Source organism: Gloeophyllum trabeum (assembly GCF_000344685.1).
Source record: "Gloeophyllum trabeum ATCC 11539 unplaced genomic scaffold GLOTRscaffold_00005, whole genome shotgun sequence".
In the NCBI taxonomy this organism is placed as follows: Eukaryota; Fungi; Basidiomycota; class Agaricomycetes; order Gloeophyllales; family Gloeophyllaceae; genus Gloeophyllum; species Gloeophyllum trabeum.
This window is the reverse complement of record NW_006920414.1, coordinates 1,690,543-1,706,561: the sequence shown is the minus strand read 5'-3', so window position 1 is coordinate 1,706,561 and position 16,019 is coordinate 1,690,543. Positions and strand designations below refer to the sequence as shown.

The following is a 16,019-nucleotide window of genomic DNA, read 5'->3' as shown; positions in this document are numbered from 1 at the left end:
CACGCCTCGAAACCGGTTCACGCAGGAACACTGTATGCAAGCCATGTGAAGGCAGAGGGTATCGGAAGATGCGCGAGCACCGTACCAGTCACGATTCTGACTTCGAGGCGATTAGGGACCTTGCCCCTTCGTCAAACCTTTCGTCGAAGCTCTCCCCTAGGGACTCCAGCACTTGAGAATCGCTCCAGCCGCGTGCGATCGTCAAACTCCCATCTCCTCCGCCGATTATATTGATCCTGATTGGCGACCCCACGACCCCGTCCTCCTGCGTGAACGCCATATCCGCTATGGCCCATGCGGATTCCCCGAGACTAGGTATATGGCTCATTGAGAAAACACCCAAGTTGGCCAGCGAGAGCCCGCCTTCGCGCTCTTTGTGCAACTTGCCCTTGAAGAACTTCCTGTACCCACCGACGAGCGCGACAAAGTGCAGGCTCGCGATACTCGAGAGGCTCTTGTCGCGTGACGTGCGGAGCTTAGCGGAGAGGTCCCTAGCGGCCTGCCAGAATACATTCTCGAACATGAACGGGTCGTCCATCGAGTGCGCCTCAGGGATTGGGCAAATGAAGGGGTAGATAGAGACGTGGTCGCAGAACGCGGTGGGCGGCTGGTTCGTGAGTGGACGCAGGGACGTGGGGATTTGGAACGGAACAGAGTCGTACTTTCCGGAGAGGTTAAGGGGTGTGAGGACGCGCGCGAGCGCCTGCGCAGCGACGACGTGGAGCGCGCCTGTAATCGTTGTGCTGTGGGATCGGGAGAGAGCGGCGAGGGTTTGCGCGTCGGCGTGGCTATAGGAAAACATACGGGCGTATGCCTTCTGCCATGGGCTCCGCGGCACGACAGTGTTGCCTCTCCATGTATTTGGCGAACGGGAGTGCGGGAATACTATGTGCAAAAGCTGTTTGAAAGAGACTGAGACCTTGGTCAGTTTCTCGACTGGGGGGGGACCAGGCTGACGGTCGCCGGTATATCTACGATTGGGCTTGCCAACTCTGACTTTCACTGGGACTCGACGGAGGTGGCGCGGAGGGCCTCTAGCAGGCAAAGGTGGAAGGCACGACCGCTGAGGCCGTCGCCGATGCCGTGCTGGTAGGCAAAGACGACTGTGTTGTCCTACAGCACTGTCAGTCGCCAGAGGGGCCTGTCTGTTGCGTTGATGTCAAAGGGCACGGCTATCTACTGCTCGAGGACGTCCTGCAGCGAGGTTGGGTCGTGCGTGAACTGCACGACCTTGTCGAGGTTGATGCTGTGCAGAGGGACAAAGCCGGGCTTCTTGAACGCGGAGGGGGAGTATGCGACACAGACGCATAGGGCACCGGTGGATTTGATGAGTTTGGCGAGAGCGGGGTAGAGGACGGACGGTGCCAGAGTCTGGAATGGCGCGTCCGCTGGGAAGACGTAGCGCGCCGAGACCACTACGCAATTGTCCATGTCCAGAGCTGTCCTGGTAATGTGAAAGGGCTCCAGTATGCCTGATATTCCGTTCAGGATAGCAATTGCCACGCGAGCAAGTTGTATACTCGCCTGCCTTCCTGACCACATCCTTGTTGATTAGTAACGGTGACATATTCAAGCTGTCCACGGTTGACGAGAATGGCGGATATCAAACTCGGATTGTGAGGGATTATATATTGATGGGAAGTCATACGCAGCGTCGCATCAACCAGCCAATGCAGATCATGACTAGTAGTAGACTACTAGTACTAGTACTATAGTATGTAGTACTGCGGCGGATGGAAGGGCCGGTGGCGATAGTCAAGCCAGATGGTGAAGCCAGGACGCACTCTCATTGGCTCGCGCATACGTGTTAGCTATATAGGTGGCCTTCAGTTGATGGAAGGTGAAGCTCGCTCGGACAGTCTGTGCCTACGACGTCGTGACTCCATATCTTCGGCTCAACGAATCGATATGTAACGCAGCTGCGAGTAGGCAGCTGACGCTCAACAAATCGAGTTTGTCAAGATATGCAAAGTCCTTGTGAATGATTGCCTATGTAAGATGCACTCTAATAAACATGACGATAGAAGCACATGGAGGAATGCGATGGCGTAACGAATGCGATAGGTGTACAAGAAAGAGAACAAAAATACCGTACATAAGGCATGTCTTGAATCTACTATGATAGGTGGAAACTCCCCACACCCTCTCTCATAGCAATAAGCAGCTTCTCCCGCATGATAGCCTTGGTCGTGTAGTCGGGCAACTTGAGATAATTTACGCAAGTCATAACACTCGGCAGATAGTCGTCGGCCGTCAGTGGAGCTTCGTGCGGCTTCCTCACTACGGTAAGCGGAGGATTGAGACCGCGGAATCCTGAAGGCAGCCAGTGTCAGACAGGTCGAGACAGACGGCAACGGCAAAAAACTTACCACCTATGGGTAGCTTTGGACTACCAGTGATGAACTGGAGGTATTCTCGACGACTTGGGGCATCGAACTCTGACATGATCTCGAGTAGATTGCGGATAGCCCGACTCTCGACGTTGAAGCCATGATCAGCCTTCAGCGCCTCACTCAAAGCTACGGACACGGTGTCAGCACTTGAAGACCTTTGCTAGAAAGCACAACTTACTTTCGATACTCCAGTCCTCATCGGAGTTTCCAAAGAGCATCACCAATTCGTCGGCAGAGAAGGCCTGCAAATCGGATATGGGGAACACCTTCGAAAATCCATCTCGCAGGGCTTTAGCTTGGCGCTGGACGCCTTTACCGATGATAGCATCAATGACGGCCTCGATGTAATCCTCCACATTGTCAGAGGTAACAGGAATCTCCCTGCCACCAGGCTGAAATCATTGACTTAGTCTCGGTCGAGAGATTCCAGGGGGAGATTCACTTACTCGCAACTCGATGTCATAACCGGGAACCGTGAAGTCAAGAGCGAGGTCTTCTACGCTCACAGATTCCTGAACGAGTTTCTGCTTGATACAGAGTACCCGTGTTAGACAATTATACAAGCAAGAGGGGCAAAATCCCTACCTTGCTTCCGGCTGACGATGCTAAACTACGTAGTTTGATCAATGACTGGGCCAATTCAACGTCAACGTGCTACATATGGTTGCTTAATCAACTCTATCAGCGATACTGCAGGGTACAAACTCACCTTCAATGATTCAACGGTCAGCGGAACATGCTCTCCGAGCACGAGCTTAACAAAGATCTTGTTGAACGACAAGTCTATGATCCGAGAGTCTAACATAGCCTTGGCTACAAACTGCCCAATCACGCGGAAGATGTGGGTACGTTTCCTACCGAATCGATGAGACTCCACACCACCAGAGTAACATATGTGCACTTACTGTCCTCCATCGTTTGCGATATCGTCTGAGCTGATGGGAGCAGGGAATAATCCACTGGGGTGGTGAACATAAACGCCAGGGTTTGTTGGGTCCTCATCACGCCATATTTTTAGGTCTCGCCTTGCAAACTCCTTAGACACGAGCGAGTAGAACTCTAGAGTCGGTCCGAGACCCGTGCCAACTTCCTCAAAGTATTCGACTTCTAGGATGGAAGAAGAGGACCCGTAAAGCTCGAAAACTTTGACCGCAGACTCCAAGATATGTTTGCGGGAGATCCTGACTTTCTGACGCTGTAGCCGTCCTAAGAAAGCGATGCTATCGTCTCGCCTAGAGCTGTCCTGGCCGCGACTCTGTTGGGTTTGCCATTTCAGAATAAGACGCGCGTAACCGAACGATGTCGACTGCAAGAAATTGTAACGAGTGGCGAAGGGGAAAAGGAAAGGGAAATGCACAGGGAGGTCCAGCGCCCAGTCAGGTAAGCATGAACTAGCCACGATCATGGGCTCCTCTAGTTGACGAGTCAATTTTGCTGTCAGCTTGTTGTTGACGAAAGACGATTCAGGGAGGGAGCGCCTGGGCCCGTCGTATCTGGATCGCTCAGCTTCGGAAGCATTTAGCTGATGTAGCACGCGCAGAAGCCTCAGAATGTTGGTATGGGGTGCATCCTCAGGAAGCGAAGAGAGAGTTGGACTTGACGAGCGACTCTTCGACGACAGATCACCGTCGCCTCGAGATTCATTCGAGGGTAAAGGTCCAGGGACTTTCTTGAACTTCACAGTGTATATGCCTTGCCATACAAGACTGGGTGGGACGGCCGGCCCTGATTTCTTACGCACCTCATGTTGATGGATCGCACCGTAGATAGTGAGGTCCAACGGGAGAGGGTGATCATCCATTGAGAACTCCAAGTGCCAGTCGGTGGGTTTAGTCTTCAGTGCAGCAGCATATGACCTGGTACTCGGAGCTCCTCTTGAAACAGATGTTGGAATAGGCTCCTTGGCTGGGTTGGGCGTAGCTATCCGGGTGCCTTCTGGGGTTTGCGCCTCTACCTTGGAACCATCCCCTGAAACAGAGAGGGTGACAGTCTTCTCTTCGGAGACTGTGTGCTCCTCGTCCATCTCCTCGTCAAAGACTTCGGCGTCAACCTCGTCATCAGTAAAGTCTGCAGCAAACTCATCCTCCTCATTTACAAGCGTCTCACTAGGAGCTGGCTCCCCCGCAGAAGACGCTGCAGTCGCAGACGCTTGTGATACGGGAGGCTCTGAGGGCGCCGTCGATTCTGCAGCGCCTGAGTCCGACACAGCATCCGCCGCGCCACTCTCAGCCGCGGCAGCGGCGCCCTGCTTCTTAGCACTAAGACGCAAGCTTCGCCGACGACCTACGGCAGCTTCAGCGGACGCTTGGTCCGTCGAAGACGAAGCAGGGGCAGGATCACGTGTGGACGATGCTTCTGGGAGCCGAGGAGCCCTGGGCTCGGCCGCGAGCGACCGGCCAGCGAAACCAGGCGAAAGACCAGAGGCAGCTAAAGCAGCAAGCATCCCTGACAATCGAGACCCGCCTCCCATAATGCCGGCAACACGAGGCCGAAGGTAATCGTGCAGAGCCTGGAATGTAGCTATTGCGTGGATTGAAACTACAATGTTATTGAGGTTCCGAGGAATATCTGAGTCTTCCGCAGCCACCAGACGCAGACGTAATTGCCGAGCCAGGAGGGACGGGGAACTACGTTTCGAATCTACAGATACCCGTTTGTCAGTGGCGTCGAAGACATGCTGAAGAAAGTCCACGCGCACCATCGATACCCTGAGAAACAGTAGTGACTTCAAAGGGCTCCATCCGCGTAAGGCATTCCTGCAGCTTCTTCACCAGCACGGTGAGCGGTGCGGACGTAGAAGACGCAGCTTTGCTATCCGATAGAGAGAACGCCCTGAACAGCAGCTCACGGCGCCGCGAGGTGCTCACTGGAACACTATATGAGTACTTAATTATTTCACGATCGACTGGGCTCTTACCACTTCGACCTTCCTCTGTCGCAAAAGCTAGCAAGCCATCAACTACCCCGCTTTGAAGTAGTTCAAAGCTAGATACAGATGACTTGGGCGAAATGAATAGATGCGCAAGCTCCTCAAGGATGGTGGTGAGTTCGGTCTCCGAAGCGTCGCTACTTGACAAACGAGCCACGAAACGACGAAGGTTAGCAAGGACGTTATCACCCGCTTCGTCTGCGCCCGAGCTCAGGTACTTGAAGCGTAAAACCCGAGCCCGCAGCGTGATAGCATCTTCAGGGTCGAGAGAAAGCGACGATAGCTTCTTATAACCAGGGATGGAAGAGACGAGAGCAGCGGGCATATGCATCGGCGGAGGCGCTGGAGCATCGACCAAGGGGGTATCAGATACTTCCTTCTCCTTGTCTTTGTCCTTATCCTTTGACTTCGCCGGCGAAATCAAATTACGGGAGGCCAGAGCCTCAATTTCGTGGAAGACACCCTCCCTTCTGAAGGCCGGCCGATACTCTCCGGGGAGCTTGACCAGAAGCAACTCGATCAGTTGCAAGGCCGCGATCACAAGCGTCGGGTGATCCCTGGCAGAGAGCACTGATGAGGAGAAGCTGGCTATTGGGACGGACTACGGCGAATTGGTCAATGTCAGGCTACGGATAGCAGTAAGTCAAGCCTACCGTCAGGACAGCCCTCAGCTCGGTCTCGTCAAGGAAGCTGACAGCTTTGAGTAAGCCAGTCAACGTCTTGATTCGGACAGACGGGCTGACACTCGCAGCGTAGATGTCGACAAGGACGGGAACAATCAGCTCCATGAAACGTCCAACAACAACAGGTTTGGAGCGTAACAGCTCCGTCCGGTCGGGAACAGGTTCCTTGGCTGGAGGTGCCGCACTTCCACCATCCTCACCATCCTGAACGTCCATCGGGGTTGCATCCCCCGCTGGATGGTCCTCGGCTGCCGGCGTGACAGGGCCCGATCCGCTCGGAGTGGATAAACCGACAATAGCGTTCAGCGTTGCTTGTGCTTGCTGACGAGCTGCCGCTCGTTCGGCCTTAGCTTTCGCCTTTACCATCCTAGCCAACGACTTCTCTGTATATCCTTTGTGGTCAAAGACACCGTCTGCATGAGGCATAAGCATTCCACATATTAACAATACCGAAGATAACCGGGACACTCACCTTTGGGTAAGGGCGGCATCAATTCCGACACGAGACTGAGTGCTTCCTCGACCTGCTCCTTCGGCCTGTGAGCAAGGTTTTGCATAACTGTCATGTCTGCGACGCCTCCGCCAAGACCCTGTCCACTGCTTGCGTTCCCCTGTTCATCACTCTGATGTGTCGAGGGGAGTACGCCAGTCAATATCTGATACAACGTATCTACGATGTCGGCTTCCAGTAAAGCTACAGCGATCTTGGGACTTGATCGAGCCGAGGTTGCCAAAGCGCGAAGCAAGAGCGTGAACGTGTTTGGTGCGATCAAGGGAGATCCACCAGCAGGCAACAGTAACAGGTTGACAGCTTTGATGAGTTCAGTGTCGACGAGTGCCTCGAGATTCTCTGGGAAAGAACGGTAGTACGAGTCGATGACGCGGATGACGCAGAGACAGGCGAACTCGACTAGACGCTGGTCGGAGTACGACAAGCAGTTTCGTATGATGGGCCAAACACCGCGGATCATAGGGAAGTGTTCGGGTGAAATATTCCGACAGCAGTTGGATGCAGCTTGCAAAGCGGTCCGCTGGACGGCAATTGAAAAGAAGTCAAGATAGTTCAGAAGTGCAGCCAGACCACCCTCGCGAACGATTGAACTGGGAAATTCCTCCGATATCTTCTCCAGAGTCTGTGCACACAAATGAGAAAGTGACGTGAAAATGGGAAGAAATAGTACTCACACTCAACGTCTGCTCGGCCAGGTCGATGTAAGATATCTCGATCAACTTGCTACAGAGCACAGGTATTGCCCCGTGGTAAACGACAGTGTGAGCGACACCAGGTAAGGCTTCCATCAGATTCGCCAGGCATCGGCATGCCAGCACTTGGGCCTCCAGATTCTCATCGCCTTGGAAAGTCGAGCCCCCAGTGCTCATAGCTAGGGCAGCTGCGAGCGCGGCGTCTTCATCCTGGTCGTCCCTGTCTTCATTCCCATCCTCATCGTCTTCATCGTTGCCAGAGCCACCTAGAATCCTAACCAGGGCAGCCACGTACTGTTCCACCTGGAATGAGCCAGCCAGAGTATCTTCTGTGCTGATACTGAGAAGCTCGCTGAGTTCCTGCAAGGTTACGAGACGCGTGGTGGGATCAGCAGTCATCTTGATGTTGTTCAGCATGGTCTTTAGCCGTGAGGATAAGCCCATCATGTACGAGCCGAAACCTCTGAAGTCGCCAAAGATCGCCATTGCCGCGGACTCGTCCAGACCTCCTGGGCCACGGCTATCGTCTCTCGGGAGCTCGCCTTCATCGTCTTCTCCACCAGGCTCTTCTACATCCGGTTCGCAGTGGTCGTCACCACTCTCCTGGTGTTCGTCGTCCTCTTCATGGTCTTCCTGCATATGGTCATCGTACTCAGAGTTCTCTCGCTTGAGCTCTGCACTCATCATCTCCACATCCTCGTCCTCCGCACGCGAGGAGCTTGCTACGGCCATAGCTTTCGACTTTGTGGGTGCCTTTCCCTTTGCGGTGAGAGATCGGCTGTAAAGGGAGGACGTAAGCAAAAGCCGAGTCGATGAGAAGCAACTCTCACCTCATCTTCTTGGGCATTTCGACGGGGGATGAAGTGCTGGAATCGGCTCTAGATCGTAAGGAGTATGCGCTAGTGGCTCGGAGACGTTTGCTCGGCGCAGACGCGGTCGCGGTGGAGGGTTCCTCCTCAAAATTACCTTCAGGTGCTGCGCGCTTCTTTCCCTTGGTATCCCGCTCGGGTTCGTTGATAGTTACTCCTGGGTTTGCAGTTGGGAACGTGGCACGACGAGCCCTGTCCGTGTGCATGGATGCGGTAAGTAACCAGGATGCTGGGAGCCACACAAAGACTCACTTCTTGTTTGCGCGCGCGGACGCTTCGTCAGCGGACTCTTTCGCTTTTCCCTTGCCGGTGCTGCGTTCTCGGGCACGCTTCAGTACGGAAGCACTATTACTAGCGCGCGTCGGCCGCGAGACGTCGGATGTAGCTGCAGAGGAAGACGACTGCTCGGTAGAATCGCGTTCCTTACCCTTCTCTTTCTCCTTCTGTTTTGCGGCCTTGACTCTGGCGCTGGACCGCACACCCCTCGGGATCTCGGATGACGAAGACGCTGGCTGTGGCTGAGTCGACTGCGAAGACGATGGACTGGCGCTGCTGATGGCTTCTGGGTGTTGCGTAGGTTGTAAGTCCATTTAGTGAACGCAGCCAGCCATCGATTGTGAATGTTGCACGTTCAGTACAAGTGCGGCCTGCGCCCTGGCGTGCTCAGTCTGCGCCGACTCTTGTACAAATGCGGCCACTTGTAAGGGTTGAGGGCCACGAGATTCGAGCGGAGATGCGCGCCGAGCGGGGGCATAACAATATCCATTTTGTGTGTATTTGTCAGCGAATTGTGGCACTCGCACAGCAGTCTGTCTACAGGTGCAACGCTACACCGAATATTCCTTCAATATCTCCTCGACGCTCTCGACAAAGACGTTCACTATCGTGTCGACCTGTTCTTTCGTGACGTTGTATGCAGGAGAAATAATGCAGTGATCGCCCTTCGTGCCTTCTATGTTCGCGCCGCCCGTCAGGCCCATAACAACGAGGCCCTTCTCAAGCGCTCTCGCCTGTACGAGCATCGCAAACTGATGGCCTCGGAAATCCACTCTTGCAGCCTCGGGGCCGGTAAAGTCGAACTCAATGCCCCAGAACGCGCCACTGCCGCGGATGTCGAACGTGAAAGGGGCGGCGGGCGCGTTCGGCGACTGCAGGCGCTCCCGTAGCAGACCTGAAAGGTACTCTCCCTGAGCTCGGCAGTTCTCGAGCAGGTTCTCCTTCTCGATAACCTTTTGCACAGCCAAGGAGGCGGCACATGCTAGTGGATTGGCCTGTCACAATGTTCAGCTTCGGTCCATTGAAATTTCATCGGTCCATCTACCTGATATGTGTGGCCGTGTTTCCAGAAGCCACTGTTGTCCCGCAAGCCATCCGCGACGCGCTTAGACATGAGGACTGCACCGATAGATGCATAGCTGTAAATGCAGTTCAGAAAACGTTAGTTAAGAGGGGTGCACTTTACTTACCCTCCTCCAAGTCCCTTCGCGACCGCTTGGATGTCGGGTGCGACGCCGTCACCAAAGCTTTCCCAGCCATGCAGGGTACCCATTCCTAATCCCCCCATTAGCTATTTGTCCGCGTAAGACGGCGAAATTTTACTCGCGTCCCATGCCGCTCATCACTTCATCCAGAATAAACAAAGCGCCGTACTTCTCGCATACCGACTTCATCGCTTTGAAGTAGCCTTTCGGCGCAGGTACAACCCCAGTGGTAGCCCCAACTACCGTCTCTGCAGCAACTTGAGAAGAGTAAACACCGCAATGGAATCCGCTTTATTACACCACTCACATGCAACTACGGTGTCCGGGCCCAGCTCAAGGAACTTATCCTCGAGCTCTTGCCTCAGTCTTTCGACGTATTGTTCCTCGGTCTCGTCAGGCTTCTGAAACCGTTTCGCATATGCCGGAGAAACATGGTGGAATCTCTCGTGGTTTATTATGGCGTCGTATGGTGCCCTACGCGTGGGGTGGTACCCAAGAGACAAAGTCGTGACCGTGTTCCCGTGGAAAGACAAGTGCCGACCGATGAAGTTCTTCCGCTTCGGTTGCTTTGTCTCGTAGAAATACTGTGCACGACAGTTTAGACAATTTAAGTCCAGATACACAATCGATCATGTTGCTCACTTGCTGGGCCAATTTGATGGCGCCTTCCATGGCCTCGGAACCTAAGAACGTGACATCCTCAGCTTCTCGTCACCGATCCAGCGGTTGCCACGGACCTCCAGAAACAAATCCGCAGAGTTCGAACGCTCCCTTGCCAGAATCGATCAAGAATCTTGCCAATGCCTCAGCCGGTTCATTCGATAGCTGCATGTTGTACACATCTGGGGGATCGGTCAGAAGGCATCTTTGGCAACAGGAAAAAGGACGTACAGGACATCTTGTCGACCTGCTCTTTCAGAGCTTTCTTGACCTCAGGATGGCCATTCCCAATGCACGCAACTGCCGCGCCTCCCACCGCGTCCAGGACTGTCCTACCATCTTCCAGGGTGACATACAGTCCGTCGGCAGCGACCGCTACAGGAGGCCTCCAGGGCGTCCTATGCAGAATAGCAGTAGCCCTCACCGACGGGGTATCCTCATGCTTGATGTTCGCGTTGTCGGGCAGAGGCTCAGGGATGGTCAACGCTGGGGCCATGGTGGTACAGATGAAGCGATAACAGACCGGGACAGAACCCGGCTGATAAGGCGATCATAGGGCTGGGCAATGGTGACATACAACGCCCCTGTTACTATATAGACCTGCCATTAATATTGGGGAAGGACCGAAGGGAGTGATACGTACACGGGAACTGTACGGAGGCGCGCAAGGAATCCATACTCTCACGCCACAGTCGTGTTTCATTCAGTCAGATTCAAACATTTCTCTGAATTTATCTGCTATCGCTGTATTCCTCCGGGCGATATGGCTGCCTCGAAGAAGAGGAGGACAAGTGAAGCGCCTCAGTCGACCACCCTGCACAATTTCTTCGGTCGGCGGTCGGCCGTTCAATCCAAGAAGCCACAAACCAAGCCGTCAAAGCCGAAGTTGTCCGAACCGAAAGCTAAAGGGAAGCAGAAGGAGCGACCCCCTCCCGAGGATATCATTGTCATAGACTCGGATTCAGATGTTGAGTTATGCGAGGTCACTCAGATACCAAGAGCGCAGCCGACCACATCAGCCAGAGGGCGCGATGTACTTGCGGAAGAGAATAGCGGTGGCGGCAAGAGAGTCAAGCGATCCAGGTCTCCATCCATATCTTTCGTAAACGAGGAAGAAAGACCTGCTACCAGTGCCTCTCTCACTGTGCCTCTGACGTCGCATACGCGCGGTGGCTCGCCTTTTGGCACGCCAATACTTCTGCTTGGCATCTCCAGCCCAACCTCCTCCGCTCCGGCTTCGTCGGACGTTCCCCCCTTCACAAATTCCGCGACTTACGCCTCAGTGACAGACAGCTCATCTAATGAATGCTCTTTGACCATGTCTGGGTCGTCTTTCGGAACGCCATCCGTTCTGACTACCCGTTGTAAATCCTGTGGCAATCGCTCTCCCACTCGACGTAGTCCGCACCATTCGCCGGGCCCCGGCAGTTATACGCCATTTGGTTTCCCAGCTACTCTACTGCCTCCTTCGAGCCCTGCTTTGGGGAAGAGACTAGTTGAGGAACCAAGCGCGTCAGACATCAGGAGCCCCATCTCGCTGGTGGAAATCAATGCTCGATCAGCCTCCTCTGTGCCTTCTTCAGCTCTGCGGAATCGAAGTGAAGCTGACTGCCCGCCTGGCGTGCCACCGTGTAGTAGCACTTCGTCGGGGGTTGACCTCATTATGGATTACTTCGATATAAACGAAGAATGGGGCCTCGGCGACGACGAGGTGACCCTATTGGATCCAGATCCAGAAGAAGGCGACATTGACGACATGGAAGAGGTGGACGTTGAAATAGACGTAGACATGCCAAGTGAACCCTCTGCCCCTCTCCGGCCATTGTCTTCCCTGCGCACGCCACCAAACGTCCCATCGTCATCCAAACGTGATAAACCTAACCCCAAGCTCAGCTCTGATGCATTCTCGGTGCTCATGTCCTCCTACAAGGAGAACGAGGCCTGGAAAGAAGCGACGATCGCCGAAGACCGCAACTTCCGGCCTACCAAGCAGAACGGCGGGCGGCGGAAGGCCCCTTTCTACAAGGTTCTCCAGGGAATGCCCATCGCGGTCGACGCATTCAGATACGGTTCAATTCCGGGTGTCGAAGCGTATTTCCTTACGTAGGTAGTATCTTCTATTCTACTGTATTCTCGCCTCACCGTAGAATGTAGGCACGCCCATTCAGACCATTATACTAATTTGTCCTCTAATTGGAAGAGCGGACCAATCTATTGCTCGGGCAAGCATAACATATTTACTCACATTCGCCCGCTCTAATAAAGATACAGAGGGCACAGCCAATCTCATCATCCACATGCTCGATGTTGACCCCAAGTGGGTCCATCCTCTACCACTGGACGTACCGACCGTCATCCCAAATACCGGTGGCGTTCAAGTCACTCCTATAGAAGCAAACCACTGTACGTATTCCACTTCCCGTATCTACATGTACTACCGCTCATCTCGACGCGCTCCGCGGATACCAGGCCCTGGCTCTTGTTTGTTCCTATTCGAGGGCCCGCAGACCATAAACGCCGGCGACAGTGCGTACAAGTCGCCCTTCGTTGGCTCCCAGCGGGTCTTCCGGTACCTTCATTGCGGAGACTTCCGTGCGTCGCCGAAACACGTCTTACACCCCGCTGTGAAGGGCAAGAAGATAGACCATGTCTACCTTGACACAACGTACTTGGATCCGAAGGTGACTCTGAATACTCCGATGTTACTTTGCACACTGTAACGTATCTGGCCTTAGTACTGCTTCCCACCGCAGCCGCTTGTCATTTCCGCATGCGCCGAGCTAGCTTCGAGGATTGTCAAGGGCCAACCGACCTCCGGGAAAGGATCGGGACCAGGTAGTCAATCCGTCAAAGCCTGGTTGAAACCGCAAGAGAAATCAGATTCTTGCGCACCCGACAAATCCGCAGCCACCGGGAAAGTACTTGTTGTAGTTGGGTATGTCCCCGCATCTCCTGCTCAGCCTAGTATCTGATCGTTAACGGATTCGAACAGGACGTATTCCATTGGCAAAGAACGCATAGTCAAAGCCATCGCGCACGCCCTCGATTCGAAAGTCTACTGTGACAGACGCAAAGCTGCCATCCTTAGATGCCAGGACGACCCGGAACTGCACGCTCTACTAACGCCGGACCCTCTTGACGCCGTCATCCACGTCGTCCCGCTGTCCGTCATCACTTCCGATAGACTCAAGGAATATGTGGAGCGATTCAAGGGGCACTTCGATAGAGCGGTCGGATTCCGACCAACAGGCTGGACGTAAGTTCTTTCCTCTTGTCGTTCCTCGTGCCTTTTACTGACATGCACCTGTCAGCTTCACCCAGCCAAGCGGATCGGACACGCTTCCATCCATCTCTTCCGTCCTGGCTAAGAACCGACAGCGCCCATTCACGCATGCTGACCTTACTCCCCAGCGGAACTCGACACTCAAATTCCAGCTATACGGAGTTCCTTACTCTGAACACAGTTCATTCTACGAGCTGACATGCTTTGCTCTGTCGCTGGACTGGGGCAAGATGATTGCCACCGTCAATGTTGGCAGCGAACGCTCCAGAGCCAGAATGCGACGCTGGGTGGATGCATGGGAGAGAGAAAGGAAGGGGCATCCGAAGGATTATATAGTGTCGCCGAGGGAAGCAGATTACTGGTAAACTTATCATTCGTCAAATCCCAATCCCAGACTGCCTTGCAATATCGCAACCCCTGGCCACACACTCCTTCGCTGTGCATGCAGATAATTTTTGTATGATCGTCTGTGGTGCATACAGAGCATAGCATAGCATAATGCAAAGAGGAAGAGAATACGCTACAAATGAACCCCGCAAACGAGCATCTACTGCTCCGCCGCCCGCTGCCTTCTCCGCATATCTCTCTCCTCGGAGATGGTCAACTTCACACCCTTGCCCTTGGGCAGGGAGACCCATGGCTTGTTACCCTCGCCAATGACGAAAATGTTGGTGATCCTAAAACGATCTGTTAAGCAGAAGAATCTGACTGAGAGAATTACCGTATACGAACCGCGTAGCGAACGTCCGGTCCAGGGAGTCCTTCACGTGAACGATATCGTAGCCACCAATGTGCTTCTCGCGGTGAACGATGACACCAGCACGGCCCATATTACGACCACCAGTGATCATGCACAGGTTACCGATGTCGAACTTGACGAAGTCGACGATCTTGCCCTGCTCAATGTCAAACTTGATCGTGTCGTTGACCTTGATGAGGGGGTCGGGGTAACGGATCGTACGCCCGTCGTGGGTGACGATGTAGGGAACGCCCTTGGCACCGACAGCAGCCTTCTTGACCTTGCAGAGCTTGTAGGAGGCCTCCTCGGGGGTGATGCGGTGGATTGTGAAGCGGCCCTTGACGTCGTACAGGAGACGGAAGTGCTCGCCGGACTTCTCAATCGTAATGACATCTGTTGCGGATGAATACCTCAATCAGAGCGCAACTTGTGCTTGCACGTACCCATGTAGCCCGCGGGGTAAGTCGGGTCAGTCCTAACCTTGCCGTCGACCTTAATCAACCGCTGCATGACGATCATGGTGACTTCACGACCGGTCAAGGCATACTTCAGCCTGTTGCGGAGGAAGATAGTAAGGGGAAGGGATTCGCGGAGTTTGTGGGGACCAGGGGAGGGGCGGGGAGCCTAATCACAACGTCGACAATACGCATTCAATCAATGATTTCCGCGAGCAGAGGTTCAGTTCAGCGTACATAAGTTCCGCTCAGTTTGTCCAGCATCCATGCTGAGGGAGCGGCAAGGCGCTTCAAGTGCTTTTTCGGTCCCCGGCCCTAGGAGAATGTGTTAGCTCGCCTGTTCTGAAATCCTGAGCACGGAGCGAAGGGACGAGAGCCAGGCGCAAGTACATCCATCCGACACCGTCAGCGACCATCCACCCCTTCCTGAGCATCCAGAGACAAAGAGACGCGATGCCGCACCCAGCTCTGTCCGCAGAGAGCATAACACTGACCATCTTGAGTTTCCTTGAAGCGTTGGTGTCGTCGACGACGGTCTTGAGGGTTCGGCGACGCGGTACTGGGCCGTAAACTTTCCTGGGCAGGCGTTGCTTAGTAAGCTCGGGCGCTTCGATCTACGCGGCTATTGCCGAGTGAGTTATCTGTCTTGCAATTGCGTTCTGTCCGAGTCACGGTCCTCTCCAGTCGCAGTCTCTGGCAATCATCCTGACCCTTTCGACATTGGTCATATGCTAGACAAATAGCGCGGATGAGATTCATTGAACTGAACCTGGCTTTGATTTTTTCGAACGGAAGATCTCTGTCCAGGCACCTCAGCAATCTGCATGTTGCTAGGGCGAACCATGACGAATGTATCGTCGAGTTACGGTATGTCAAACGAGCAGAAACACATCTAATTTACTCTTCATTACCGGCTCCACAATTGCTCCGTATTCTGCGATAGCCTGTACATCCGGGGCCTGCCACTAGCTATCACCTGTGTCCAATTCCGGGGGTGCCCGAATGTATGGGTTATCGCAGCGTACGGATGTTGAATACGACGGAATCGAGCCGGTGACTCATTCACATCTTACTCCTTGGTTGGTTTTCCATTCATATGGCGTCTGACCGGTCGTAAATATGACAGATAGATGCGGGACCGGAACTGTTTTGCATCCGAGTCCGGAGCAGGTTCCTAGACACAAATCTGCGCTGTCAATTGGCTAGATCACGTCCCCGCCTCCCTCTTGAGTCCACACCGGGCTCCTGACTGCCGGAATGGCACGCTGGCCTGTAATTTTCGGGTGCATTATGCTGAATACGTTGCACGAATCTCCTCAGGTAG

General features: G+C 54.0%; 5 protein-coding genes across 5 annotated transcripts; 2 read left to right on the top strand and 3 right to left on the bottom strand.

Moving 5' to 3' along the window:
• Nucleotides 1-88: 88 nt before the first annotated feature.
• GLOTRDRAFT_128531 (uncharacterized protein) lies at nucleotides 89-802 on the bottom strand (the record flags this gene model as incomplete). Its single annotated transcript, XM_007867104.1, has 1 exon — nucleotides 89-802. One exon carries the CDS (start codon nucleotides 800-802, stop codon nucleotides 89-91), a length of 714 nt encoding a protein of 237 aa, XP_007865295.1.
• Nucleotides 803-1,934: 1,132 nt separating this feature from the next.
• Nucleotides 1,935-10,728, bottom strand: GLOTRDRAFT_115782 (uncharacterized protein). The gene is made up of 22 exons (XM_007867103.1): nucleotides 10,450-10,728; nucleotides 10,296-10,400; nucleotides 10,201-10,241; nucleotides 9,866-10,142; nucleotides 9,681-9,815; nucleotides 9,544-9,628; nucleotides 9,399-9,492; nucleotides 8,909-9,348; nucleotides 8,330-8,539; nucleotides 8,039-8,269; nucleotides 7,191-7,986; nucleotides 6,478-7,138; nucleotides 5,976-6,418; nucleotides 5,311-5,923; nucleotides 5,092-5,259; nucleotides 3,299-5,033; nucleotides 3,103-3,247; nucleotides 2,979-3,047; nucleotides 2,840-2,920; nucleotides 2,572-2,785; nucleotides 2,370-2,519; nucleotides 1,935-2,313 (listed from the first exon to the last, which is right to left on the bottom strand). The coding sequence occupies exons 1-22, from the start codon at nucleotides 10,712-10,714 to the stop codon at nucleotides 2,117-2,119; spliced, it is 7,155 nt and encodes a 2,384-aa protein (XP_007865294.1). The 5' UTR covers nucleotides 10,715-10,728; the 3' UTR covers nucleotides 1,935-2,116.
• A 253-nt stretch (nucleotides 10,729-10,981) lies between these two features.
• Nucleotides 10,982-12,325, top strand: GLOTRDRAFT_128528 (uncharacterized protein; the record flags this gene model as incomplete). Its single annotated transcript, XM_007867102.1, has 1 exon — nucleotides 10,982-12,325. The coding sequence occupies one exon, from the start codon at nucleotides 10,982-10,984 to the stop codon at nucleotides 12,323-12,325; it is 1,344 nt and encodes a 447-aa protein (XP_007865293.1).
• An 88-nt stretch (nucleotides 12,326-12,413) lies between these two features.
• Nucleotides 12,414-13,866, top strand: GLOTRDRAFT_138274 (DRMBL-domain-containing protein; the record flags this gene model as incomplete). Its single annotated transcript, XM_007867101.1, has 6 exons — nucleotides 12,414-12,440; nucleotides 12,490-12,621; nucleotides 12,688-12,899; nucleotides 12,954-13,153; nucleotides 13,211-13,474; nucleotides 13,530-13,866. The coding sequence occupies exons 2-6, from the start codon at nucleotides 12,516-12,518 to the stop codon at nucleotides 13,864-13,866; spliced, it is 1,119 nt and encodes a 372-aa protein (XP_007865292.1). The 5' UTR covers nucleotides 12,414-12,440; nucleotides 12,490-12,515.
• Nucleotides 12,871-15,262, bottom strand: GLOTRDRAFT_75332 (40S ribosomal protein S4). Its single transcript, XM_007867100.1, has 8 exons — nucleotides 15,190-15,262; nucleotides 14,933-15,010; nucleotides 14,684-14,864; nucleotides 14,234-14,633; nucleotides 13,530-14,178; nucleotides 13,211-13,474; nucleotides 12,954-13,153; nucleotides 12,871-12,899 (listed from the first exon to the last, which is right to left on the bottom strand). The coding sequence occupies exons 1-5, from the start codon at nucleotides 15,190-15,192 to the stop codon at nucleotides 14,049-14,051; spliced, it is 792 nt and encodes a 263-aa protein (XP_007865291.1). The 5' UTR covers nucleotides 15,193-15,262; the 3' UTR covers nucleotides 12,871-12,899; nucleotides 12,954-13,153; nucleotides 13,211-13,474; nucleotides 13,530-14,048.
• Between the last annotated feature and the right edge of the window lie 757 nt (nucleotides 15,263-16,019).

What these genes read in the sequence shown, in the direction of transcription:
- GLOTRDRAFT_115782 (XM_007867103.1), bottom strand. Translation starts at nt 10,714, where the DNA reads ATGGCCCCAGCGTTGACCATCCCTGAGCCTCTGCCCGACAACGCGAAC. An exon ending in CCATCAAATTGGCCCAGCAA is followed by an intron (nt 10,143 to 10,200) that starts GTGAGCAACATG and finishes TGTCGTGCACAG; the next exon opens with TATTTCTACGAGACAAAGCA. An exon ending in GCGAAGGGACTTGGAGGAGG is followed by an intron (nt 9,493 to 9,543) that starts GTAAGTAAAGTG and finishes CTGCATTTACAG; the next exon opens with CTATGCATCTATCGGTGCAG.
- GLOTRDRAFT_75332 (XM_007867100.1), bottom strand. An exon ending in TTACCCCGCGGGCTACATGG is followed by an intron (nt 14,634 to 14,683) that starts GTACGTGCAAGC and finishes CATCCGCAACAG; the next exon opens with ATGTCATTACGATTGAGAAG. An exon ending in GACCGGACGTTCGCTACGCG is followed by an intron (nt 14,179 to 14,233) that starts GTTCGTATACGG and finishes AGATCGTTTTAG; the next exon opens with GATCACCAACATTTTCGTCA.